General features: G+C 44.3%; 2 protein-coding genes across 2 annotated transcripts; one reads left to right on the top strand and one right to left on the bottom strand.

The window, feature by feature from the left end:
* Positions 1–1964: 1964 nt before the first annotated feature.
* Positions 1965–10668, top strand: LOC149300216 (small ribosomal subunit protein uS3mA-like). Its single transcript, XM_089485664.1, has 4 exons — positions 1965–2126; positions 6463–6543; positions 7347–7458; positions 10385–10668. Exons 1-4 carry the CDS (start codon positions 1965–1967, stop codon positions 10666–10668), a joined length of 639 nt encoding a protein of 212 aa, XP_089341790.1.
* A 2368-nt stretch (positions 10669–13036) lies between these two features.
* On the bottom strand, positions 13037–22541 carry LOC149300215 (sodium-dependent phosphate transporter 1-like). The gene is made up of 10 exons (XM_089485719.1): positions 22199–22541; positions 21879–22019; positions 20794–20879; positions 19417–19513; positions 16604–16723; positions 16232–16513; positions 14709–15273; positions 14134–14319; positions 13886–13970; positions 13037–13198 (listed from the first exon to the last, which is right to left on the bottom strand). The coding sequence occupies exons 1-10, from the start codon at positions 22539–22541 to the stop codon at positions 13037–13039; spliced, it is 2067 nt and encodes a 688-aa protein (XP_089341845.1).
* Positions 22542–27992: the final 5451 nt, after the last annotated feature.

Raw genomic sequence — 27992 nt, 5'->3', positions numbered from 1 at the left:
GATCTTCGAGAGTGCTTAGGCTTCTCTAAATAGACCGGGAAGAAACAGGTCACCAAATCTTCAGGGATTGTGGGGAACTAGAAATTCCATATTGGTTTTGTGCCTGACCTGAATTGGAGAGTTCTTGGTGGGACAGAATGTTCTGCGGAACTTGTTAGGACAGATGAAGTGGTTTTATATTGCTACGTTCTACAGTTATACATTAAAGCGACTTACAGGGTTGAGAGCAGTGACCCCCAGGGAGAGGAGAGGCTAATTTCCAGCCTGACTTGTTTTCATTTGTTGCTGTTTAATTTTTTGCATGCCCTTAAAAACAGAAATCCTATAAATAGATATATATACATAAATCTATATATATATTAAAAAAAAAAACCAAGATGACAGCTTGTTCGTTCTATGAATGCCAGTGGGGTTTTTTTGCTGCTGTCTTCCTTTATATTTGTTTTCTCGTCTCTTTCTCTCACTCTTTTTTTTCCGAGCCTTGTGTTTGTGTTTAAAAAAAAAAATAAGAGGATAAAGAACAGAAAATAAGATTTTCCTCTTGATTTGTTTCAGAATATTGCAAATTAAAGAATAAAAAAATTAAAAAATTTGTCAACTGCTCAATTTTTTTCGGAATTTTGATTAAGCTTTAAAATCTAACATAACGTCCAACCTTTTTAAGAGATGGGTCATAGACCTTCTAGAGAAAGGATGTTAAATTTCAGCCTTTGGGAGTCGCACAACACAGTAGGTTGTAGGAAGAAGACGTGGCACGTAGCTGAGTGATACACATTATTTGTTCTATTAGATTCTCATTGTGTTGCAAGATTGAAGCTCTGAGGACAGATGATATTAATTTCTGATTTTCAGCATTTCTTGTGGATATTGTATACGCAGCTCTCATATATAGATGGTATTCATGGAGATAATGCTGGAGAGAGAGAGATACACTACCAGTGTCACATCACAAAAGCCTCAGGTCATAACTAGTTCAAATGTCATCAAACTTTGGGTGTCAGACTGTCGGAAACCCTTTTACATAGTAGTCCAAAACCTGTAAATGCCTGCAGGGTGGTAGATAGTCCAGCTAGGCACCTAACTGTAATAGATGTAGCAGAGGCGTGTGGCCGGGGACTAAACAGGCCAAGCCGCGGTCAGCAGCTGGTTAATGGTCCCAATAGTAACAATACGAAATGCAGAGTTTGAGGGCAGGATGAGGTTAGCAACTAGACAGGGAAAATCCATGGGGCAATTCCAGAAAGCATAATCCAAAAAACAGCCAAGTCAACTGAATGAACAGCCAAGAGGGGTAAGGGGGAGCTAGGCACGAGGCAGAGGTAACAACAGTCAAGTTACAGTGGAAAGTACAAACGACAACTGCGCAACTAAGTAAGATGTCAGTGTCTTATATAGTAGACTTGAGCATTTGCATTCATCTGAAACAACATTTGCCAAATTCGTTAATTAGCACGAATGTCTAAAAATGAAGAGTGATCCCCAATGGAAACGAAGCAGAGAACTCCCAATTTTTGTTTGCATATTGTTGTGTTTTCACTTTCACACTCTCACTCTCTCATTTACTCTCTCCCCAGCTTCTCTGCCAACCACTTTTGTGTCCCTATCTCCTTTTCCACAGCTTTGCTTCTTCTCTTGCCTCTTCTTGTTCAATCGACGGAGAGGGTGTGCGTGGAGGCTTCACCGTTTTGCGGACGTGCTCCGGGAGGCCTGGTTAACAGGGCTGATACCAGGGAGAAGTGGATGAAGACAGAAGAACAACAAGAGGCAAGAGAAGAAGCCTATCTGCAGAAAAGGAGACAGGGACACGGAAGAGGCTAAGATCCTAGGGAGATGGTGACCAAAGTGACCAAAAATTAAATGAAAAGTGTGTCTGATTTGTTTTGGTCTATTTGCTAAGTCTGTCATATAGTGTTCCAAAAGCCACCTGGAAGTCTGCCACCAAAATGGCCAGCTAACTCTCATGCATGCATGCCAAAGAGGCTCACAGCACATCTCCAGCAGCAGTCGATGAGGGACCGAGCAAGGACGACAAGGGCACATTACCCACCTCACCGAAGTCCTCACTGAACTACAGAGGACCTGGGACTGTGGGGGAAGACTGTAGGCAGCGGTGGGCTCGCGTTGAGGTAGGTATCGAGTCTGACTGCTGGTGCCATCTGATCTGTAAGTCAGGGCTAGTCCTGCACCTAATAGCAGGAGCACAGGCAACAAGCCTCTCTGCTCTCCCAGTGGCGTCACTTTGCAACCGTGTCATAAACCAGAACTACGTTCACAAATTGGGGATGTTTTCTGGGATGACAGGTGGGGCTCCTCCTGGTCCAGGCTTCCCATGTGCTGCCTTGCACTGAGACTGTCCCTGATGTAAGTGTAAAATCTTGAACACACATACTATACAGCAAAAGCACTGCAGCAGTGGAGAGACAGATCCAGCAGCATGTACTGAACTTCCCCAGAATTGGACTATTTTGATAAACTGATGCTTCAGGGTAAGTAAGGTGAACCTTTCTTCTTTTGGACCAAAAATTGACCTGCTGCTGTCGCCTGAAGGTGTTGGTCCATTTTTGTTCTGAGGGGCTAGAAAAACTACAGGGCTGGCAGTGCTTGCGGTAGTGGTAACACTTGTGATGGCACTGGTAGTAGTTTCATTCTGTGCTTTATCATGGAATAATTTACAAGCAATCTTCTCTAATCCCACCAGGCACCAGCACATGACCCCTCCGTAATGCCTTTGTAGTAACTAAAAATGTGTCTTACTTTGGTAATTGGGGTGGACAAGATTTTACCGCTACTAGAGCCAGAATGTTTGCTATTACTGGTGCTGCATGCGGCTGGTAGTATGTCTGACTCTGAGTTCTGTCTGCTTGGGGCTGGTGTACTAGGGTTCATCTGACTATTTTGTCATGCATGCCTCCCAGCTCTGTCCACACATCTCACAGACATTTTCAAATTAAGATTGTAGTCGGTCAGAAATGAACCAAATTAAAATATATAACTTTTACACAACCCAGAAACAGTACACAATTAGCACCATTGGTGAACATTGAAGCATGCAATGGTGGAGCTGGCTTTGCAGGACATAGGGTTGCTACTGGGCGTTGTAGTTAGGGGAATGGTTGTCTAACCAGAGGGAGACAAGAGAAAAGAAGAGATAGAAAAGAGAAAGGAAATGAGATGAAAGACAAAGCAGAGGAGAGAAAGAAGGGGCAAGAGAAAAAGGAGAGATATGAGAAAGAAGGAAGAGAAATAAGAGGAAGAGGAAAGCAGAAAGGGGAAGAAAAAAAAGAGAATAGTGTGGTAGGAGTGAAGAAGACAGAGAAAGACAGAATATAGAAAATTGAGAGGTGAGAAGAGTGAGACACACACTTACACACACACTAACTCTAACACACCGATACTTACAATATTACACAAGCATACAAACACTAACATGACGTTGCTCGTGATGCAACATTATGACCCCGCTGAACCCCCCTGCAGCACCAACCCAGTGGTTTCTGGGGCATGAAGAGGCAAGTCTGGGAATAGGGACTGGTGCGGTCCTGGTCAGACAGGGACAGATGGCAACCCTAGCTGGACACAAGAGTTGAACTGAAGGACCACTTGGACATCCATCATGTGCTTCTCTAACTATTAATAGTGATTATTAGCAATATTTTATTTTTATTTTGTGCTGGTAGTGTAATTGTGTTACTGAAAGTCATCCCAGAAAGAGTATTTCAAGAAATGACACACTGCATGCATAATCTCTTGTCCTGGCCTGAGCTAATTTGTAAATTATATTTTCCCATTTATTTATTTTGTGCGCTACAAAAATATGAGGATTTGGTGATAATGTAAGTGTACGGAAAAAAACACAACTCAGGAACAGTATTTCAAGAAAGGGCTTCTAATTTTAATATAAAAAAACCTAAAATAATCAGTTATTGAATTAAAAAACAATCTGCTGTCCTAGTATGACAATAAAATTAACTATTAGTAGTTGTATAGTTTCTACTACGTTTGGGGGAGAAAGAGGATAATGAAATAACATTAACAATCTGGATGCATTTATCCAGCTCTGTATATTTGTAACCCTCCAATGCAGATTATAATTCTATTTTATATTTGTTAACTTTCGAGCGTTGCGTCAAAATAATTTATAAGGGCGCTGGAAATTTTGATAAGGTAATAATGAAAATCTTTCATGGCAATATTTAAATAATCCATCAATATATGTTTAAATATACCCCGCATACAGAATAATTATACTGATATTGTTTCATGTGAAGGGGGGTGCAAATCATGTAGGAAGAAATCACACTACAGAACAATAAATGATCAGAAATAATTATTGTATTGGATCCAGTGGAACTGCCATATGCTGTAACACCGTTTCCAAGACAACTGCTGCAATCCTTCCACTCCCATTTTATGCTGCAGTGGTTTGACCAAACTCTATATCACCATCCTCCGCAAGGTGCAGCTAATGGAATGTTCCATTGTGAACTTCGCCGCTAGGGGTCGCCTTTTCTTTTTACACAGAGTGGAAATTAGAGGGCGCGCTGCGAGGCTTAAGCTCTATGGTACGTTTCCAAAATGGCGGCGCACATGTATAGTCGACCGGGGCTATTACAGGTAACCGGGGTAAACGGGGTTTTTCCAGGGGTAGCGCACTTTACAGGGGCTTCGGTGGAAATAGGTGAAATCCGGCGCGTTGTCAGTTTTACAGGGCAAATAATTACGGTTTTCAGAGTTAAGACAGAAAGTCTGCGTCAAAGTCATTCAAAGTTGTGCATCTTTATCATACAGAACTGAAGACACAACCTAAGAGGATAATATTATGTGCATTACAGGGGTAATATAGATATATATATATAATATAAACTGCATGGATACGCTACATAATATAAGCAGTTTAAAAGTGAACACCGAAACCATAAATATGCTTTAATGACTCAAAGCTGCAGTGTTTAGCGTTGTAAAGTTGTCTTAGTTATAGCAGTTATGTTTTTCAGTTCGATAAACGATAGAATGGCTCGGTTCTAATCACCCTACCCGACAGTTGGCCAATGGAAGCCAGTGAATTTCTTGTACAAGCAGGACTTTATTAGCGTTGGCATAAAGAACCAGCTCGGTTTTGTGTTTGACCGGTGATAGTCACCAAAATATCACATGACCGACAACCATGGCAGCCCCCAGGTCTGCGTTTATTGGGGCAAAGTGCATATTTTCTGCATTTCTGCATATTTTATGCTCAAGGTTAAAAAAAAATTCCTTGCAACATTCTCTTTAAATGTGTCCGGTCTATATAGGTGTGTTTAGAATAGGTTGACGTTTATAGTTAGGATGAAGAATAGGGGTGATTTGGGAGATTTATAATATTTATGAGGAAATTAAGATCGTGGAAAAACCCACGTGATGTAAAATTTATGGGTTAATGGTTACACTTATGGGTTAATGGTTACACTTATGGGTTAATGGTTACACTTATGGGTTAATGGTTACACTTATGGGTTAATGGTTACACGCGTCTCATGGTAAGAGTGTTCTCATTTTCCCAGGTATTTATACGACATGAATGAAATAGACACTCGTGACGTTTAAGATAGGTGTCGGTGATACTAGAAACAAACGCGCCTTATCGATGTTTATTGCAGTCATTATTATTTGGGATTATAAATTAAGATACGAGCGACGGTCTCGGGAAACCTTCCTCTTCTCTATCTGTCTGTCCCAAGGAGTAGACTTCAGCCCAACCATTTTTATTGTGGACGTTCTGTTTTCTTACAACAAAAATAATCATAATAATTGTAGCGTTCCAAGCCATAACGCCATATTACGGAATGAACCTTTGGATAGCGTGCTATAGTCTCTGTTTACGGGGCGTTCTTCTGAGGCCCATAAAAAAAAAATAATTCTATTCAAAGCTTAATATTATTTATTATGTCACTTTCTCCAGTCTTACATTTTACAATTCTGTACAGTAAATACACCTGTATAACGGTGTTTAAAGACTAAAATAAGCTTTATAAATATCTATTGTGTGTATACTGTGGCAGCTCTCTTACGTGCCTGTTCTCAGGATCTTCTATGATAATTCCTCCCCGTTTCTGCCTTATTGTTAGGTCGATGACTGCAGTTCACGTGGTTCGGGCAGCATTTTTAAGGGTGAAGGGAAGAAGTGGTGACGCATTCACATCATAGCGTCCCTGAATTAACATTTGCACAAAATAACTCCGCAAACCATTACACTGATAACTAAGAAAAAAAAAGTCAAAATATTTTAACCCCTTAAGGACAATGGGCGGTCCCTAAACCCATTGAAAACAATGCATTTTGAGCCCATACATGTACGGGCTTTGCCATTATGGGCTTAAAAAATGTGTTATCCTAAAAGCCGTGGCAATAAAAATATTTTCTTTAAGTGATTAGTTCAGTTGATAACAATACACTATTTCAAGTATCTGTTTTTTATATTTTCAGAGTTTATTTAGCAGGACGCCGGCCTCCTTACTGGTTTATTCACAAAGTCGATGTATCCAAACCACGTCAGCCTGTTTAAAGGTACGGTGCACATTAAAGATTCTGTTCTGTGAATGTGGATCTCCGGACGTGTTTGGATTTATTACCTTTTAAACTAAAATTGTAAAAAGAAAAAGAAATTCCCGCTTTATGTAAATAAATCTTTTTAAGGGATTATTGGACTATTCCATTCTCATAGCTTTTTGGATCCATTATTGTTCTTATGAGTTAGGGCTTGCTTTATACACCATTGTTTACGGCCAAAATAATAGTTGTTTTATTTCTTAGTTGTGTCGATAACATAAAGTAACTCTATCAGTCCGTTAGAAAACCAAGATTGCTGTATCTAGCGCTGAATTTCGTTTCTACTAATGCTGTAAAAAAAAGGATATTGCGGCTGCTGACATTAAAGGATCTGATGAAGGGACAATGCAGCATCCTTTGGACCCCTGAACAATGAATGCGTATGGAAGTACTATGTAAGCGGTCATAGAAGCTGCAGCGCTTCACTACACCGATTGATTGTTCAGCGGCCTGAAAGTGTTTGCTTTGCAGTCAGTGGGAGCACTCTACATCCATGCGCACGAGATGGCCCATCTTTTGCCAGGAGAGCCCTCATGTAAATTGAAAAGGCCTTCTCGGCTATCATATGCAGATACGAGGGGGCACTTATATCCCTCTGCATTTACTTAATAATGCTCATAGCAGTTATGTGACAAGAGGGTTTATACTGCTTGCAATTGACGTTCTTTTACACTTCCTGTATTGGGAAGGAGCAGCAGAGGGAGACCATGGTGGAAAGCTTTGTTTTAAAACCTAACTTTTGTTTTTGTTTACCCGTCTAGAACCGTGCCGCACGTGTACGAGTAGGGAAAGGAGACAAGCCCGTTACTTATGAACAAGCCCATCCTCCTCACTTCATCGCACACAGAAAGGGCTGGTTGTCCCAACACACGAGTGAGTTTAAAAATGTAACAAATAAATGCGTTTTTAATGCTGTCTTATGGGAATAAACACTGGTGGTGAATCCTTGGATACGGGATGAGCTATTGGAGGAGTCATTCGGTTGGAGTCTAATCTGATAGCTATTATTGGGCCCATATAGTAAAGTTATATGAAATTTAGGAAACCCAGAGGTCTCTTCTTCACATGGAATGGTAAGTGGAGTGTCTCAAAAACATATAACCTGAATATAAAGAGGCAGTGGTAGAGGAGATCAATATAAAGTGATATGCCACATTAAATGCGTATAGAACAGGGGCATGGCATTAGGGGTGTAAGAACGGATAAAGAGTTTGAACAGAGTATAATTTACAAACATTCATAAAAACGCCGAAATCAACTGTGATTTCATCCAGTTTGATCCAGAAATAGCTTCAAGCGGAGACCAATTCCAGTGCATTCCATGTAATTTATACGTGGAGTTTACGTTGGACCTTCACCAGCATTGATGCTTTTGTTTATGGATGTGGCCATGATCTATAAACCTTGGAGAAGGAATACTATAGATTGTATGTTATCACTTTTTATTGTGGGTAATCTCATCCCTAAATGGAAAATACTGCTCGTTGGGAGATAAATATCTCTTGTTGCACCCTTTCATGGTACGACGGCACCAGACTAATCTCACACATTGTAACAATGTCAACAACGGCGAATATACAACACAGGTAAAGGGATTAGGGAAGACTAGACGGCGAGTCATTCTTAATATACAAATAGAAAGTGATGAAATTCCAAAGCATTACAGTTTTATCTCCTGTGAATTAATGTGATTACAGTCTCAATAACTTTCATAACGTGGGGGTCCGGCATCTGTTACGGTTGTGTTTTCGGAGGCATTGTGTGTCTGCCCGGGTGCTCGAACTTTAGAAGCAGTTATCGAAAACACACCAAGAGTGAAAATGATCTGTCGCCGTTACACCATTGACTTTTGTCACTTTAATCGTGATACATTTTTCGTATGCCAACATAGAAGATGTAAAGTTACATAAGCTTTAGAGACTTCAAAGGTCTCCTCTTCTATCTGCAGGAGAGACCTCTGAGATGCTGCATGCCAGCAAAACATCAGCGTCCAGAAAACACACATTTGATTGGCTACCGCAGCTCCTGTTTATATAAAGGGGAGCTTGGCTTCCCAGTGAATAGAATGGGGGTGCTTCTAGGCATGTAGAAGAATAAATAGCTGCGCTGCCTGCATTTAGTACGGGTTAAATAACCGAAGAATATCTGCACTGGTTTGCATGCAATATGGCCCTTTAACGGCTAGTGGTTGCCACAGACCCAGCACATTTGCAGGGTTAAAGCGATCATGGCCTTTAGTCAGGCTATTGTTCTGCGTGTTTATGTGTACAGCCGCAATAAAGCAGAGATGCGGGCGGCTCGAGGAATGTAATCTACGAGTTTAAAGGGCAAAATGATATAAACAGTGTACAGGGCAGTGGCGAGTAGCTCAGTATTTTGAAACATAGTGTTGTGGGCTTTGTTGAATGAAGCATTTTTGTGAATGAATGCCGTCAGACCGGTATTCTCAGGACCCGCGCAGTCGCTTGCCAATAAATACAGGTTCAGGGCATTTATGTTCTGACTGCAATATTCTTCCAGTTTTTAATTGGCTGGAGTTGCAAGTCTGATATCGCCGTCCCTTGATGAGTCAGTTTAGCGGATGCTGAGTCCCCAGGAGAATATATGGGCTGTGCTGAGGGGTGACCACTTCAGCCAGCTGGGCTAGGATGTGTTGGTGAGAGCACGTGTACAGCGCTGCCCTGCACCATGCGGAATGTATAACTGACTCCCTGCATATACATCTCAATCACTGCAAGGCAGCCATTTACATTTGCTGGTCAGCAACAAATGAGAAGGCTGTTTCCTGGAAAGCATGGCCGATGTGCTCACCCTGCTGTAAAGTGAGGCACCTGCCATAAAGCACATCTTCACTTTTTATTTGTCTGACAGCCCAGACGTTAAGTAACCTGTACATTGGAGTCCGTGGCACGGCCTTCAGTGCATATAATCACAAATCAGTGCGTTAAGGGACTGAATGTTGGTGCAGTTGGTAAGTACTTTCTGAAGACTACTGAATGCTTTCTGTGCCTTTTACTGGTTTTAGTCGATCGCATTAAACCAATGGGGCCTTTCTTTCTTTTTTTTTTTCTTTCTTTCTATGAAGTCGCTCTGCTTCCTCCTGCCGCTCACATGCGCAGCAGCTCGTATCCGCTCACTTTCTATATGTGTTTGAGTTCCCGTTGAAATCAAAGTGAGTTTAACGTCTGTGTTTGCGGAGACGGTCTGCGTATCGTATGTACTTTAGGTCGGTTTTGCAATCGAATTTTCTTCGTTCCTCTCCGACAGCTGACTGTCCGTCAGGAGCTGGGTTTGGCCGGATGCCTCTTCGCGCACGTGATATAGTCGCCTCTCAGATCCAGCGCAGCCTCAGCCCCACGCTGCTCACAGGGCTGTGTTTAGACCCCCGTGGCGCATGTGTAAAGTCTTCCCACTGACTTCAACCTGAGCACTTTCACACCACTGATTGGCTCATTAAGCTGTCAATCAGTGACAGGAACACACTCCCATTGGCTTCATTCCTGAGTACGTTACTGCTTTTAAGCAGCCAATCGCTGGCATGGAATTTGAGATAACGCTAATTTCCATCCCATTTACCAGATTCAGAATAAAGTATTCACAGTACTTTTAATATGCAATTATTCAGAGACTGTAGACTGCTGTCCCTTTTAAGAGGCAACTACTTCCAAATAGAAGCACAGTGTAAGTGAATGGGAGTAGAAGGGAGAAGGGAATTGAGAGCTGGCCGTAGCATGGCGGCACTATCGCTGCGTACGTGAGACGGGCCAGCGATTGCTTTAACGGATGTGCTGTCTTTCAGGTAACCTGGACAGCGAGGAAGGGGCCGCGGAACGCACCATAGAAGATGTCTTCATCCGCAAGTTTCTTTATGGCACCTTCCACGGCTGTCTGGCCAACGAGATTGTGATCAAGCGCCGAGCAAACCTTGTCGTGATCTGTGCCATCTTTATCCGCAAGCTGCCGCCGCAGAAGTTCTACTTCCTCATCGGGTACACGGAGACCCTGCTTTCCTTCCTGTACAAGTGTCCGGTCAAAATGGAGGTGCAGACCGTGGAGGAGAAAATCATTTACAAATACCTGTAACCGCGGGACGAGGGGCCTGTTACCTGCCAGCATCTGCACCATGCGCTTATCACACCGCGCTGGCCCCCGGAGGGTTAAAAGCTACTCTGTAAATAAGCACTTCTGTTGTATTGTTTGTTCACGTGACTAATTTTCAACATTGTATCTTTGTTAATAAAGTTACGGTTGTAGTTGATTCGTTTTGTTTTAATCTGAAATGTGCTCAATACAAGAAGGAAGTATATTTAAAAGGAGGAAAATGTAATAATTTAAATGTAAGTAATATTCTGCATGTTATGGGGCAATAAGTACAAGTAGCTTTTTGCTCTTTCAAAACGATTTGTTCCAAATCTGGTAATTCTTCCCCCAGGTGCTATTTTGAACATTTTTGAAGCTGCAACTTACCCCATCAATTCATATATTTTTGAAAACTTGACACCCCAGGGTATTTGGAATACTGGTATGTCACTTTCAAACACTCCAATATGGGCTAATCTCCCAAGTACAATGATACCCCCCCTATGCATAGGCTTGGGGGGCAATAGGCCACATTTGGGGCATGCAATGCCATTGTTGTTAGAACCTGTTTGTGGCTTGTGCTGCATCATTTTTAAGGACATTGCTCGGCCCGCTGCTCAGATTAGACTTTCGAGCTCCTGTCAGGATAAATGGGCTTCATGCCCCATTATTTAACATATCTTGTGACACTTCGATACTGTCACACCCCAGGGTTAAGTGCCGTTGTAGTAATCATTGGTTGTGATTCCTATATATGTGTTTTTGTGCTTTTGTTCTCCCTCACGTGGCGTCCTGTCCATGTTTCACATGTCCTGCCCACGGACTTTAACTCCTTGTATCCTGGACACCATCGACCACACCAGAGCACCCTTTTCACGCTATTAACCCACAGGCGGTGGGGTACGGACCAGGAACGGTTCGGAGAGAGACTCCCGTGGATTCCTGGTCGCTGGGACTTCCAGGAGAGCGGGGCTTGACTATCTTGCCGTCCGTCCCGGGGAAACTTTGAACGGCTGCTGCTTGGGGTCCCCACGGCCGATCGCGTCGCTTTTTGGACAGGATATCCTCAGGACCACAAGCTATCCATCGGTACCTGGGATCAACGCCAGTCCTTCGGGATCACTCCAAGAACGTCAGCGTAAGGTTATACGCAGGTTGCAGGGCTTTGGTGCCAGAGTGTGGCGCCGGGAAGACGTGGATTTGATTTATGGCCCTTTTTCCCTGTTGAACTGTATATAAGCCTGTGTGTTTACCCAATAAAGAGTGTTCTTTCCCTAGACATTAGTCTCCTCTAATGCTTCAGGGGCTCACTATATCACCTATTGTCCTTTTCAGGACAATTATTACACTGTATTTGGACTCCTCGCTAGTATCATCTAGCGCTCAGTTAACCATTGAGATCCCGGGAGGAAGCAAACAAGAACAGACGGGTGTAGGCAGCTGGGGTACCGGAGGCCCATCACAGATACCATATGCAGAAGTATGGAAATAATATACAACGTGACTAACAGTAAGAAAGGCTTGGTTGGGTTGGATTAGTGCTATTTTTATTTTGGCTTCACCAGCAACAAGAACAAAATCCGTGATATGGATACAATAAAAGGACAGATGTTTGAACTTGTATCGCGATCTGACCAAAACGGCGCAGCCACCCACCGGAGCCACACAGCTCTCCGTCCACATGATATTTTCAACAGGGGGGGGGGAAAGATTGGGGGAAACTCACCACAAACAGCAGCAGGACCCACAAAGTACTACACAGCAAATGTATTGTGTGCAGCTCCTTGTGTTGTGCCCATAATGAACAGATGCTTTTGAGCGGTATTTACAAAACAATCTCCCACTAAGTTTGCCTTTCATGATATCTTGGTTCTCGCATGATATGCAAAGCTTCACTAATTAGAGTATGGAGCAAGTCCCTGGAAATTAACCCTCATCCCCAATTAGACAAAACAAAGTAAAATATGTAGCAGGGAGGGGAGAGCCCTCTCGACAATTATGATTTCAAACAAGTTGAGCAAAACATTTACAGTGAAATAAGAAACGGACCCACGAGCAGTTCTATATACAGAAGACATTAATACTGAGGAATGACTGGTATGTTTACACAGGTAGATTGGGTTTGTGAGTCAATTTCTGAAGCAGTTTTACAGCACATGGGATCCCCCCCCCCCCCCCCATTTATCTATTTTAGTGCCCCCCCCTTTAAAGCACTCAACCTCATCCTTAAAGCAGCGGCATTGCATAATATGAATTTGTAGGTTTGAGCCCCTCTTACAGGAGAGGTAAAGGGAGGCGGCGGGCACTGATGGGCTGCGTGATCTGTATTGGTGGTCCTGAGAGGTGATCCCTGGCAGCGCGCTCCGTTCCGTCACACACCGGGGAGGGTGTATTTGAAGATCGCCATGATGCCAGCGCTGAGGAGGCCAGAGATCGGCACCGTAACAAACCAGGCCAGGAAGATGTTTCTGAAGAGCCGCCAATCCACAGCTTTCTTGGATCGCAGCCATCCGACGGATACCACCGAACCGACCTGAAGCAGAGAAAGGCTTTAGACATCCCAAGAATAAACTTTATACATTTCTCTGCGCTTAAAGAGAACATGTTAAAATGAGTCACAAAAAGGAATAGTTTTGCTGCCCCCCCCCCCCCCACAGCATCAGTGTTTTCAGTAGGTTACTCCAATGCATTTATATGTAAATGCTAAAATATTCTACATTAGAAAGATTTGTTTTCTCTTCTTACAAGAGAGCATCTTCCTGTACATTGAGTAGGTTGGTTCGACAAAAAATGCTTTGTTGGGAATATGTGAGGACCCCACGTAATGGAGAAAGGACTACAAAAAGTGACACTGGGGTTTTTAATGCAGTCTTTTACTTCGTATCAATGCCTTTGTTATTGGCAGTTTTAACATGCATCTGTGAAATGTTCACTGCCCCCTATTGTATTAGCACCACACACACTATACATATTTAAATATGATAAATGTTACAGAGGCTGCCATGGTTGTCTTTGATTACCCCAGAGCCAGATGCCCTGCTACACACCAAGCACCCACTTCAATCTGAAGCTGCAAACCCTGAATCTGTCAGTAAGCCAGGGAAAATTGTTTAGTTTCAGGATATATTACGACTTGGGATTGTGTGAGAACGGGTCGCTCTTACTCAAGGCTATTTATCGTACGTAGAATTATAGGATCGCTGTTCAGCTTTCCGCTCACCTTGCAATGAGTTGTGCTGATAGGGAGGCCGACGTTTGATGCAATCACCACAGTAAGGGCCGATGCCAACTCGATACTGAATCCACTGAAATGAAGAAACAAAACCATTGAGATGCGTTTTTCATTGTGTTAAGCGGCCTCCTTGCAAACTGGTTTACAGACCAATAAAAACTACAGAGCTTAGATCAAACATTTATAATTGTCCGGTACGCCAACAGCTGAGAATCGCGCAGAGACTCTCTCCGTACCTTGACGGTGTGATCGGGGTGAGGTCCTTGCCCATGGTCTGGATAACTCTGCGTCCCCAAACCCACAGACCGATGCAGATACCGACGCCGCCGTACAAGAGCAGCCAGATGGGGGTGGCAGCCTTGGTTGCTACATCACCGGTCATATAAACAAGGTATAGGGCAACAAGGGGTCCAATTGCATTGCTGTAAGAAGAAGAAATCCAATTAGAGAAAAGATCAGAAAAGGCTAAAATGAGTATGTTTATCAATTTGCAAGACTTAATTCTTACACCGCTTGCGTATTAAAGGGACAGTTCTAGTGCCCCCCAAAAAGTACTATCTAGATTAAAACCTCTTTTTGAGCAGGGCCCTCTTTACCTGTTCCTGCAGGTCATCTTGTTATGTTATATACTAATTGTCACGTCCTAATGTTTTTACAGCACTGCGCTATATCAACCAAATAATATACATTTACCCAAAAGAAAAAAAGTGACAGCCTTTATATGCATTAAAGTACATATGATGACTGAAGGGTCACTTTTAAGGAATAAGTCACATTTTTTGTCCTAAATGCTATCTTTACTGCCACCCACCTGACATCGTTTCCACCGTGGGCAAAGGAGCCGAAGCATGCTGTAAGGATCTGGAGGAACTGGAAGAGAAGAGACACCTCTGGCTTGTCCTGGTCCTGCCATTCTCCCAGAGAGGAGTTGCTGCTTTTCCGGTCGGCATTTCCATCCTCGGGGCTTACTTCTTCCTGCTCCTCGGCTCCCATCTCCCCATGCACATCAGCCACAGCATTGCAGTAACTGGTGTAACTGTCCATGCGCGTCCTCTTTTTCCCATCGGCCCCTTGCCAGGTCAGTTTTTCTGCCTCTTCTGGTCTTGCTTCGGCATCCCGCGTCCGGAAGGAATCCAGGGGCATCCCGCAGATCGCCATGGTATAGGAGGTGTAACTGTTATTGCGACGCAGCGGCCTCTCACCAGAGTCTCCCATGCAGTCTCCCACCTTGGCCAAGTGAAGCTTGTGTAGCAATTCCTTGTACAAGCCGGAATCTTTGTGTACGGTGTGATACTGAAACTGCCCGCTGGAATTAATCTGGTTGCTGACCGTCTGGTTGAATTGCACGTGGTTCCCGCTCGGCAGCCGCACGGCCCCTGAAAACCAAGCAGATCACAGAGTTACCAAAACAGTGTCTCAGACTTAAAAGGCAAGAATTACCTAAAAACTACCTATAGCTCAAGGAAGCACATACATACACACACTAATTATATTATATATATATATATATATATATATATATATATATATATATATATATATATATATATATATATATATATAATAATCTTGTACGGACGTTATAACCTCACAAAGGCTGTCTGAGTAATATATTCATTATCTATAAACACCATAACTGAGTCAGTTCGTGTACAGAGATGCAACATGTAGGCTTTTGGAGAAAATGGGGCAGATCCGCTTTAAACCACACTGTGGCGCTTGGAAACAAAATACACACAAAAAAAATATATACCTCAGAAATAAAAAGAACGATAAACCAATTAAAATTCTGAGTGTGTTAGATTTGGGAATTCTGCTTAAAGCCCATTTGGCAGTCAAAGTTAAAGCAGACTGCATTAAATAGTAACGCGCGTTGTTTATTCCATCATCCAAATATCTCACGTTAAAGACCACTTGCGGCTGCTCCAGCACTTGAAGTGTTAAACACTCTGGCGGCAGCAGCAGAGAGACGGCCCTCCTCTAATCACGTTATTCCGCCGGTGTTTACTGCAAAGTAGTCACGCGCCCTGTTTACAGGTACTAGTCACGAGGCCGAAATCAGCGTGTCCCGTTTATTAGCCACACAAGACCATGAATGGCAGCGCTGGAAAGGCCATTTAAAGCGTGAAAAGGAAGCGATTTATGAAGTGCGTTCTACGAACAGAACACTGGAACTTTGTGCCGGGAAATTATTTTATACATTTGATAGCTGCAGACCAGGGAAATGTAGATGAGCGTCTGATACGCAAAACAGTGAACAGATTCAGCTATTAAAGCTTGTGGCTACAGAGATTCCACAACCACCGGAACGAGTTAAAATAACCTGAAACTCACCATTCAGAGACTGGTCAATGTTGGTCTCCATGCTCTGACATTTCTCTCTCTCTGGAACGTCTTCGCAGTCACCCATGTTGAAAGACACGGTCTTCTCCTCGGCAGCCCTTGATGGTATGGGCACCGACGCCATGTCTAATAGAGGTCCTTTGGTCTCCGCTGCAATCTCCCTGTCGAGAGGCAGCTTGATCTCCTCCGGTTCCTGCTTTAGGATGGGACGACAGAGCTCCCTGCTCTTCTTATCCATCAGCGGAGACACAGACGGGCTGCTCTTGATTTCACCTGCGCGTGATGACAAATAGGAAGCGCTCAGACCTAATTCTACCTAAAAAGGATGCCGTCACAATACTTTTACCGAGGAAGAGAGCTTACGTTCTATCTTTCTCTTCATCCTGGGGCAGACGAAGAACCAGACAAACAGAGCGCAGATCACCGCACAGCCAACGGAAATCAGGATGATGCCCCACAAGGGAATCTTGTCAAATCCCAACACTTAAAAGGAAAAAAAACAAACAAAAAAAACACATGAAACCCACCCCGGTGAACAACCCCATCCAGCGAAGCGCCTGGAAACCGCAAACTGGCCACGAATTCCCTGTCCTTCCTATTTATGGCTCGTTTGACCAGTCCAGATGGAGGACACCCATCCCTCAATGTGGGTATGCCACTGAAACATCAAATAAAGCTATGTTCTAACAACATCTCAGGCTTGGTTAGTACACGGAAAAGCGGGACACGGGTGTGAAGAAGAGGTGTAACACCTTCGTGAGAGGGACAGCAACTTTAAAAAGCTTTTAAAATCCTACCGCATGTTTATACTTCTGCTACAAAGTATTACGAAGTCAAGCAAAAGGCACATACAGTGCCAGCAGCCACGTGCACACATTATCTCCACGCTAGCGGTAACTCGGCCTCCAGGACTAGAAAGTGTTTATTATCGCCTTTGCGCAGAGCTTGCACGCCCAGCCACCCGACAGGCCAGATAAGCGCGTCCTAGTCTTAGGTTATATAATCCGCACAGGCTGATGACCAAAATTCGCACGTTTCGTAGACAGCAAGATGTTTACCCGGTGCCAGCGAATGCTTGTACAGTCCCTTAACTATTAGGAGAATGAGCCATGCGGCCAAATATTTTGCATAAATACTAATGAGCTCATGGAGATTACACAGCGATACGAAGGAGTAATTAAGACCCGTCTAGGGCATTGGTGACCTTCAGCATCAAAAGATTACACAGAACACCAGCTTTATGGTCACAGAACCCTGAGAGATATCCGATAGCTGAATGATAAATGTTTGGTTACTTGCAAGATCACCAAGGGGCCATCAGGACCATTAACCCGTCAGTTTTAATCCTTGCAAGTGCTTGTATGATAATTAAGTAACACGGCTGCGACACAATAACTGTCTTAGAGAAGAAAACATGGAATACTTTGTGTCCAATCTCTATAAGTAGAAGGAGATAGCGGGACAGACTGGATACATTGTGTTTCCACGTTCTATCTGTTGAAGCCGGAGTTTAAGCAGCTATAACATTCTGTATCGCTGTACAAAACTTTTTCAAAAGTATTATAGACTTCATCATCAAAAGTCATCAGCAAGTCCGCAGTACTGAGTATCTAAGACAAGCCATGCAACTTCCCAGTTAAAATATTTATCCCCCCCAAAGTAACCCCATGATGTTCTAGCTGAAGAAAGCATGGGGGGCCAGCTAATAAAGAGAGCATTTGGATACAGTATATACCCCTGTATTTTGTAAGTAGCATTTAACCTACCTAGTGCAATGTTTAACCCCGTCTAAAACAGTTAACTGGAATATCCTGGATCTGCTTTACTTATTTCAGGCAAAGGCCCGTCATTAGCTTTAATGAACATAAGTTTCTGTTGCTAGCTTCCCAAAACCGTGTGAAAGTCGTTAGAAACGAATCACCCGTTTGATGTTAATCGCCTGCTCAATCTCTACCTCGTTACTGCCAGACTAGGATAAACAGGCCACCCACGCAGGCACCAAGGGAAGGAGGTTTAACCGCGAAAACATGAATATAATCCACGTGCTTCGCGCGCACACATGCCAAAGGGCGAAGAAAATGCCTTACTATATAACCCAGCGAGGCAGAAACATTATACATTACTGAAACACAGAACAGGGGGAACCACCTCCTGTATGGCTGAGGATACTGGGAGCTTTGATAAGACGTGGGGTTGCCATCACCCCCCCCATGCCTAAACTGGAGGTGGGGGACAGGTAAAAATTGGAAGTTACGAGTGAGGACAGGGCTCCCCCGAAATCTCTATATTTGTATCAGGCTTCCCATAAAATACCCACCTGCTTAAATGTAATAAACAAAACCAAATAGATTTCGAAGTGCAGCGCGATGGGCTGCATGTGACCGACACGCCGATTGTATGTTAGATGAAGGTCAGGGGCAGCTTTGCTTATTAGCTACACTTATACGCTCTACAACTCTGCCCGGCCTCCCTTTCCATCTAACTTTAATTTACCGCTATGGAGGCCAGAATTTCAAAAAGCAGTTTTTTTTTTTTACGTACTTGGCTACCTTTTGAATTTAAGGTAGAAATGTCCCTTTCTGTGCATTATTACTCCCTAGAACTGAAAATATTAGTAGCTGGAAAGTTCCCTTTACAGAACTCTGGAAGACTTAGTTCCTATTCCTAGATAACCGTCCTAACGGACCACTTTGCTGTAAATGAAAATTCTTATCTTGTTATGAAACCTAATGTTGAAAAGTCTTAGGGAGAGTTAAGCGAGTCTAAATTAACAAAGAAAAGGGGAGGAAAAAAAAAAAAAAAGGTAAAAATTGGGGGGAAAGGATTGGGGAAAGTTAATAGAACTAAAAATTTAAAAACAAAAAGTTTCTTCTGCAGGATCTTCACAGCGACAGATATTTCTGAAGAGGAGGTGTAGGGAGAAGGGCAGTGGAAACGTCATTGCGTTCCTGGAGGAGCGGGGAGGGAGGGGCTGTAGTAATATAGCTGGGGTGGTTAATTAATTAATTAGAACTGGCAGCATACACTAGCCTGCAGCCTTCTGTAACGGGCACAGGCCAGCAGACTTCTAGGAGAGATGAATCCTGTAAAGTAAAAAGTGGTAAATTGCGGGTTTAATGGCAGGCTCGCTGGAAAGGGTCAGATTAAAATAAAATAGCTTTGTACAGAATACTCACGGGGGGCACCGGTGTACATAATGGAGAACAGGTTTATGCTGATCGTGGTGGCGTAGAAGACCGGAAGAGCTCTCAGGCCGTTGGGAACCGGATCCGGCTATAAGAAAAAATTGTAGGCTCAACCAAAGGGCAATAAAACATTTAGTGCGCTATCCAACATAAAGCAGCACACCAAAAAATACCCTTGCTAAATCTTTTCTATGTTTACAATTGGATCTGTAAACACAACAGTTCAGATCATAGCAAAGAGCATATATTTTGATACCGGCTCAACGCTGAAAGGCTCAAGGAATAATAAATGCAGGTCAGTTTTTGCTTATCTGTTTAGAGAATAAAGTGAAAGCCTACAAACTAATAAACTTCTGATTCTACTTTAACTGTTTGCTTGGCGAGTTGTTGAACAGGTATTCCTTACAAGCCCTTCTACTTCAGATGCAGCTCTTTGCTTAACCAGCACTATTTAATTCATAAATGCATCTGAGCCACGATCGCTCACGTGCCTGAAACAACATGATCAGGCAGCATGCAAGCATCAACGCACGTGCAGCACTTATTTATGTCCTTGAACGACCTTGAGAGCACATGGGATGATACAGCATTAATTTCACATCATCAGTCTAAAGCTTTATATATGTTTTTTAGGTGCAGACACAAGAAATCCACGTAAAGGTTTCGTTACTTCAACTAGAAGGAATTAGGGTTCGATTTCAGCTATTATATCAGAAGTGCTTCCTTAAGCAACCAAAAAGGGTAAATAGGGAGTAACTGCTATTTCATTCTGAGATAAGCGACTTGTGTATGACATTTTGGTTGTGAGCGATTGATTTATTTAGGTTGGGAACCTGACACTTTCCCTAATTCATTGCATTGACCAGGCCGGGGCTGTCCATTTGCCCCTTCTATGATTTTCGACTGGAGTTTCCTACGTTTAAAACGTATAAACACATGGGTTGAAGAAACAGCAGAGTTTAACATAATTTTTTCACATTGGGTATGTCAATACTCCTTTCAAACAGAAATGCATTTCTTTTTTGGTTTATAATCTTTGCTTGCTTTGCATTGACACATTAGGGGCTATGGCTTGCTTTAAAGGGACACGGCACTCATATACTAATGCATTCAATAACGGAGAGGTCCCCTTAAAGTTAAGCTTCCAGCAGCCGATCAGCTGAGAGTCCTCAGACTACAGAGGGGGGAAGCAGATAAGAAAATGCATATTCCGTTCAGAAATAAGGTATAACTACAGAAGAGATTTCTGCCGCTATCCTTTCTAAACGCTTAGAGCACTAGAAGTATATACCATGCGCTCTCTAACGCAGACATATGCATTCGGCCGGCCGGGGCAGAGCGATTACAGCATTCTTTACTCATTCTTACCTTGCGGAGGATGAACATTCGGACGAGGAAAAACAGGAGAGCAGACATGATGCCGGAGAGAAGCGGTGAGATAAACCAGGAAAGCACTGGAGAAGATGGAGAGGAGGCAGTGTTACCATGAAGCACATTTTTGATTTTGCCTTCACAGTGTTTCCCAAGCTTTGTAACGCTTCAAACACGAATCTGATGTGATTACGTAACGACTTAACATACAAAATGTGAAATTCTAAAAGCGCAGGTTGGGGAAAGCAATTTTAGTTTGCACTCTTAATATTTATATTCACGCGAGCTCCTTCAGCCTGGTAAGACTTTAGAATTTCCAGATATTAAAAGGCATCTAATCAGCCACTTAAAGGGACACTCCAGCGATCAGACGCATGTTAACGCATACGATAGCTGCGCTATCCCTCGTGGTGTAGCTTTGGGGAATGCAGGGCGGGTTCTGCAGCTTCCTCGGGTACATTACTTTCAAGTTACCATCAGTTTTGAAGAATGCATATTAGAAGTATTTCCATCTATTTTAAAAGTACTTTAATATGTGTATTTTTTAATGGGGTTGTCAGGGACATTAAGCACGTCGTAAAATTTAGTAAGGTCTGTTATACATCTGATAACAAGGGCACACAGAGGCGCTCGCTCCCGGCTGCCACCGTTTAAAGGAGCAGGCGGTGACAGCCGGGGCGATTCTGGCTTTACTACTAGCTAGAAGGTTAACATCTCAGGAACATGCAAGTGTACACAGCAGAACTACTCAACACTTAAAGACAAGCAATGAAACGCTGTCTGTTAACAAAACAGCACTAAGAGGGAAATCTTGGTATAGCAAAGGGTAATAAAATAACAAAAAAAGCCACATTTTAATGCAATTTTACAGCTCCCATTGATGTATTTCAACAGCGCTGCTGAAGCCATCACACTTCTCTATTTATGGAAAATGTCTCATTAACGTTACAGGTTTGCATAAAGCAGTTTAGAATTCTGTACAACAGCCATTTATATTCCATTTATATACACAGACAGCCCGTGTAAAACATAACGCAAGCCCGTCGCTGCTTCTAACGCCGTGAATTTTCTGAACAACTTACCAATGCGAAGAAGTTCAGACCACTTGACCCCCTGTGGTCCTTTAGCGACGAGAGAAAAGCCAATGGTGGCCCCTACGATGCAGTGGGTTCCGGAGATCGGGAGTTTCAGGAAAGAAGCTGCAAGCTGCCATACAGCGGAACCTGAAGTATCAAATCGGGAATGTAAGGAAACTACGAAACTCGCGGGCCTAGCGCTTACAATGCAGTCATTCACAAAACATTTCCAATACAAGGATCCTTCTTGCGGGAAATAAATGTGGAAAAGAAGCACTACTGCATACTTCAACCGTAAACGGCATAGAATCTTAGGCAGCACTTACCAAACATAGCGCTGATGGAACCCGCCATTAGCAGCTCCTGAGAAGTGTTGTACATGTTGACGTCAATCAGGCCTTTGCGGATAGTCTCGCTCACTTTAGCCCCCAGCAGGACAGATCCCACCGTCTCAAAGATAGATGCCAGGATGCACGCCTGCCGCAGGGTAACCACCCCGGAGCCAACCGCTGTGCCAAAGGAGTTGGCGACATCATTGGCGCCCACTGAGAACGCCAACACAAACGCTATGACGAAGCCCAGCACGAGCATCCAAAGGGAGTCTACCAGGGGACCACCCTGGATGCCAAGGGCACTGGTAACGGCACTAAAAGCTGTTGTGGATTCCATGTTTTGTTTTGGCTCAAGATAAAAAAAATTAGATTAAAAAAAAACAAAAAAAAACAAAACACTAATAAAATAATTAAAATGTAAACGGAAAAGATATGAGGTATGAAAATATTCCAATAAATTACTATAAAATTAAATAGGCAGTAAACTGAAGAGGGGCCGAGAGTCTCGGTCTAAAGTCTTTGCTATTTGCTACGTATCAGGCTTTGTTTTCTAATGTTCCTTTGGCTCTGGAGGATTAGATGTGAAAAAACTTCCATGTTGCACAAAAACGACGAAGTGTCAGACTCTTCATTCTGTGAACAGAGAGAGAGAGAAAGAGAGTTAATGATGAGGTTCCCTGGAGCGAGCGGCTATATGTAGAGGAGGGATTGCGCAACAGCCAATAAGATCGCTTGTTGTAAAAAGCAGTAAGACTTTACACCATGGGCTCTCCCCCGCGCACGAACAATAAAGCCATAAAAGTTTAGGGTTATTGTGTCGGTTAGGGAGGTAATCCCAAACATTGTCACAACACCTTCTAACCGAGAGACAGACGAATCCAGCAACCGGCAACGTACGTCATCATCCTTTATAAATCAACCGGAAGAAAAGCCATCTCGGGGTTTACACTCCACAGAACCCATTCAGCCAGAAATCCCCGCTGATTTAACGTTAAAAATGCCTATTCAAGTATTTGTAAAGTAATATAATAAAACGGTCCCTTTAAGAGCAGCAAACGTCTGCCAGGCTCCTAAATCCTCGGAAACGTCACCGTAAAGCAGCCCCGCGGCCCACCTTAACCCAACTGCGCCCAGCATCCGACAGCCCAGCTTTATTATATGCGGGGGAGGGGGGGGTCAGTTACAGAATATCTGAGATTACGGTTATGAGAGCGCGATATAAACTATAAAAATACACTTTCTTTTGGGATTTCTGACTTAATCTCTTAATCCTATAAATACTTTTTTCCAAATGAATTCCAACTGTTGCCAGGCGATTAAGAGCATTTACACGGCACCATCAGAAGCCATTCACACGGATCTCGCCCCAATTACATTGTTCCAGAAGAAAAGATCTGTAATCCGGACCAGTATGTACATGCCTGCGTATACAGACACCACGCACGTGCGTATGTGTATAATATATATATATATATATATATATATATATATATATATATCGCTGCAAAGGATAAAGTATGTGTGGGGCAATCAGGCCGGAAAAAGTCGCTGATAACTCTCACCAGGTACGTTCGGAGAGTTAAGATACCGTCTCATAAGCTTTGTCTTCAGATCTCAACTAACGTGACCAAAAGGCCGAGGAATAGAGCGCACAATGGAGTCTATTCATACAAAACGCACACCTCCGGGGTGTGTATAATACAACGGAATCAAGAGATTAAGTGAACAATGCAGGGGCGGAATAACGAAATCACGAGTGTTTCTCGCCATTGTGCCCAAAGGGTGGGACAAACCAACGTAGATTACAGACATCGTTAAAGTGTAACCTATAGATTAAGATAGAAGTCTGCGGTTACAATAGAGCGTGAGATCGCCGGGAGCTCCCCGCCTCGCGACCCAAACGGTTACCTACCACTGTGCAGCGCTATGGAATATGATGGCGCTATATAAACAAAGGATAAACGATAAAGACTTTCTTACTGCTCTGCCACTCGGATCAGCCGATTCCCTTCCATATAACCTCTATAAAAACTCTGCCAAAGACAGAACATGCAGACGGGGTTTAATCAAAGCATTTATTGCGCAACATTTAAACTGAAGAAGAGACCTCTGAGGTCCTGACAACCTGTAAATGTAACTGTAGGTGTTGTTCTGGGTTTACTTTGTATCGGGATACATTAAGGCCGCACGTTATTGGGGGTCTCAGGCTTTCCAATTGTCGGCCTCCCCCGCCCCCATGACAGGTACATGGGGAGAGAGAATAGCTCTGAATTAACCCAATGGTGTCCGCAGCAGCCAGTGACATCCCCCTGCGCGCCAGGTGCCCCAGCCAAGGGATACAAGGGGCAATGCTGCTGGTAAATGTCCGTCAAACACGCGCGGGGGGGGGGGTTTCAATCGGGTGAAGAAATGGCGTCCATTACCCCCCCCCCCCCCCGTGACGGAGAGCCCGGCTGTCCTTACCACGCGCCGTACGCTTCGCTCGGTGGTAACGCGGTCCGGTCCCGCAGTACTTCCCGCTACTTTCTGCCCAAAGAAGGCGCCAAAGCCGAGTTCAAAGAGAGGAAATGACACGGAGCACCGCCCGCCGGGGGAGGGAACTGCCCCGGGGCAGCGCGACCCGCACCTACCCTACCGCGTGGCCCCGCATCGTGCACCACCGCCGAGCCTTTAACCCTCAGCTGCAAGGGGGTCCGGAAAAAGCTCAACCCCCCCCCCCACCTCGTTTCTATGGAACAGATCGTTAAAACACACTGACGGCACTGAGCGCGGTTACCCTGTCAGCAGCTGGCGGGCTCGGGGACATCGCTCCGCCGCTCAATGCAACTCCCATCATTCCAAGCCACGCAACAGAGCTGGCCGAGCATGATTGAAGCCAAGGTCAACGGCAGCAAGCGTGGCAGCGTCCGCCACCATCGGCAGCGTGCAGGCCGCTGACACACAAGCGTGTCCGTATATAAAGCGCCGAAAAGCCCCGAGAGCGCGGGCGCCATTTATCTCCGGCTGGAGGGGAGGGAGAGCCCAGACTTCTTCGAGGGTTTAGTTCCGGGATCCGCGGCGGGTTATGGCTAACATTGCGATTAACCCCACACTTCCTGAAAAGCGGCATTTCATATAAATATCTACTTACTGGCTTATATAGCGCCGTCATATTCCGTAGCGCTGTACAATGAGTAGGCAGGAAATATATAACATAAGATTTACAGAAACGGGTGAGAAGGGTCCTGCCCAAAAGCTTCCAGTCGCCCTTTAATGCTTTCCTATTATTCCATACACATTCCCGGCCTCCGCGGTATTTGCGGAATACTAAGTCGTTATTCTCTGGAAGGTTCTGGGGCGTCAGACTGACAAAAACCCCTTTCACAGAAGAACCCAAAGTTTGCCAAATTATATATATATATAAAAAAACATGAACAAATCGTGAGTGAAAAATCCACTTTCCAAACGACATGCTGTTTCTACAGAGCACGTGCGTCTTGGGGTTTATTCACTAAATGGAGCGTTCTGGTTTTAACTCATTTCACTGTTCGTTATGAAGGCCCAACAATGGCAGTTCTTGTATAGCAACATGGGCTGAGCTGACCCTGTATAGTGCATAATTCAACGTGCAAGGAGACTGAAGAACTCGCAGATTTAGCTATACATTATGCAGGGCAGCCAAGCCCCCTGGGGCTAGACCTTTAGAATAAATAGCGAAGTCCTTTAGTGAATAGACCCCTTATATGCTGGCCGTCTCCCACCATATCCTCTCTCTCCAGTTTAAGTGACCGCACAGAGGTAGCTGTGTAATATACCCCACCGCCTAACAGATTGTAAGCTCACCGGGACAGGGACTCTCCAACTCGTTATATGACGCACCGCTATTACGTTCTGTGCATCCGCTGTACAGCGCTGCGGAATATGATGGCGTTATAATAATACTCGTAAGTCTGTGCATGTGCCGCTGCAGAGGACGCCGTCTGCTTTTATATCCATATAACACACAAAGTCACAGTACTCAGAGCGACCTCTCAATAGTATCCAGAACATTCCATAGTGATCCGCACCTGCGACCCCACAATTCCCTACATTCTCACCCCGAACGCATGGCGCACACCGGAGAACCACGAGGGGGGACCTTTCCCGAAAATGGAAAAGATCACTAATCCCGCCATACACAGCAGCGCCATATCGCGCGCTCTCAGGGGGCTATTTGTAGAACACTGGGGGTTTCACAAGTGTCACTGCTGACCCCGATCTGACACTGCAGACCACAAGGACAGGTGGAATAAACTGCAGGGACAGTCTCCGGGGCACGTCTCAAATTTACATTGATTATAAGACCAATTATCCAGGGACAGGGGGGGCCGAAGCGACCCGTTGGCCAGATTGATCCATTCCCTCTTGGAACAGCCAGTGTTTATTTATAACGTTAAAGCAATTCTGTGATAAGAACGATAACCTCTGTGTAGAAGAACAGTAACCCTGATAAGATAACACGTCACCTTACATATTCCTAACGCTCAATGCGGGGCTCCCTAACGCTCAATGCGGGGGCTCCATAACCCCCCCCCCCGGGACAGCTCGCTCACCACAACCATATCTACTCCATATAGAAATCCGGTACCATCGCAGTTACCAGGGCGATAACATCACCATTGAAGGAGAGGGATTTAGGGGTTTATTCACGAGAAAAGTATAGTTAAAATGATACCATTTATTGGCTAACAGAGTTTGATTGCGAGCTTTCGAGACCAAGTTGTTAGGTCCCTTCCTCAGGCATTAATCTGATTAATGCCTGAGGAAGGGACCTAACAACTTGGTCTCGAAAGCTCGCAATCAAACTCTCAGTTAGCCAATAAATGGTATCATTTTAACTATACTTTTCTCCTGTTTTCTCAACGGCTAACACGGTACAAAACCTTTTTATCATTTTATTAGGGGTTTATTCACTAAACTGACTTTGCAAGTAATCTTAAGTAGTCTGATCCCCAGTAAAAGTCTCAATGGGACGAGGGGCAGGCGCAGAGTGAAGTAGGCAACTTATTTAAAGGGGGTCAGCAATAGGGCAAGTGTGTGTTTTTATGTAAAAGCCCTGAAGGTATCTGTGGACGGCCCTGTGAATACTCTCAATGTGAAGGTCGCCAGCTCGGCACACAAGGGGTAAAGGGCTGGGAGGGACATGTGGCGCCTGACTCATTCAAGGTGACGACATTTCTCCTATTTCCAAATCCTCCTCCATTACACAAAGAGGCAGCCGGTTGTATCTGGATGCCCCATTACTCACAGACACCCCCCCCCCCCCCCGTAGGTGTGCCGCTCCTAACCCAAGGACAGAGTCACATGACTGTGGAATGGGGGGGGGGGGTTACCATCCAAATTAATCGCATTCGTTCTGGAGCAGAGATGAAGCCGCGTCCCTGAGAAGAATAGAATGACATTTGAATAGGTCGCCGTGGCCCCCCCACGACAGATAAGCAGACAGTGACAGCCCCCCCGGCGCCTGATAAGCCAGCTGTTTGAAGACTGTATTTGCACAAGTTACAGCGCGCTGGGAATGAACTTGACTTTGCGAGATTCGCTTACTCCGTGTACCTGAGCCCGAGAACCTTTGACCGCAATGTCCTGGCCCGTGGCATTCATCGCTGGCAAGTAACTTCGGATTAGGAAATGTTACAGAGCCTCGTGAACGTGCCCGTCAGCGAGGTGTTGGCAGTGCGTCCGTCACCCGTTTCACAATATTACCAATAATTCCGCAGGTTACAAAGTAACTTCCCCGCTGTGCGCATCAAAGAACGGGCCGGCACAT

The sequence above is a fragment of the Sceloporus occidentalis genome, unplaced genomic scaffold, assembly GCF_023333645.1.
Source record: "Sceloporus occidentalis isolate IW3139 unplaced genomic scaffold, rSceOcc1.0.p SCAF_26, whole genome shotgun sequence".
Lineage (NCBI taxonomy): Eukaryota > Metazoa > Chordata > Lepidosauria > Squamata > Phrynosomatidae > Sceloporus > Sceloporus occidentalis.
Note: the sequence above shows the minus strand (reverse complement) of the source record. Positions and strands in the feature narration are given on the sequence as shown.

What these genes read in the sequence shown, in the direction of transcription:
- LOC149300215 (XM_089485719.1), bottom strand. Translation starts at nt 22,541, where the DNA reads ATGGAATCCACAACAGCTTTTAGTGCCGTTACCAGTGCCCTTGGCATC. An exon ending in GATGAAGAGAAAGATAGAAC is followed by an intron (nt 16,514 to 16,603) that starts GTAAGCTCTCTT and finishes CATCACGCGCAG; the next exon opens with GTGAAATCAAGAGCAGCCCG. An exon ending in TCAGCACAACTCATTGCAAG is followed by an intron (nt 13,199 to 13,885) that starts GTGAGCGGAAAG and finishes TCTCTGCTTCAG; the next exon opens with GTCGGTTCGGTGGTATCCGT.
- LOC149300216 (XM_089485664.1), top strand. Translation starts at nt 1,965, where the DNA reads ATGCATGCCAAAGAGGCTCACAGCACATCTCCAGCAGCAGTCGATGAG. An exon ending in AGCGGTGGGCTCGCGTTGAG is followed by an intron (nt 2,127 to 6,462) that starts GTAGGTATCGAG and finishes TTATATTTTCAG; the next exon opens with AGTTTATTTAGCAGGACGCC. An exon ending in CCACGTCAGCCTGTTTAAAG is followed by an intron (nt 6,544 to 7,346) that starts GTACGGTGCACA and finishes TTACCCGTCTAG; the next exon opens with AACCGTGCCGCACGTGTACG.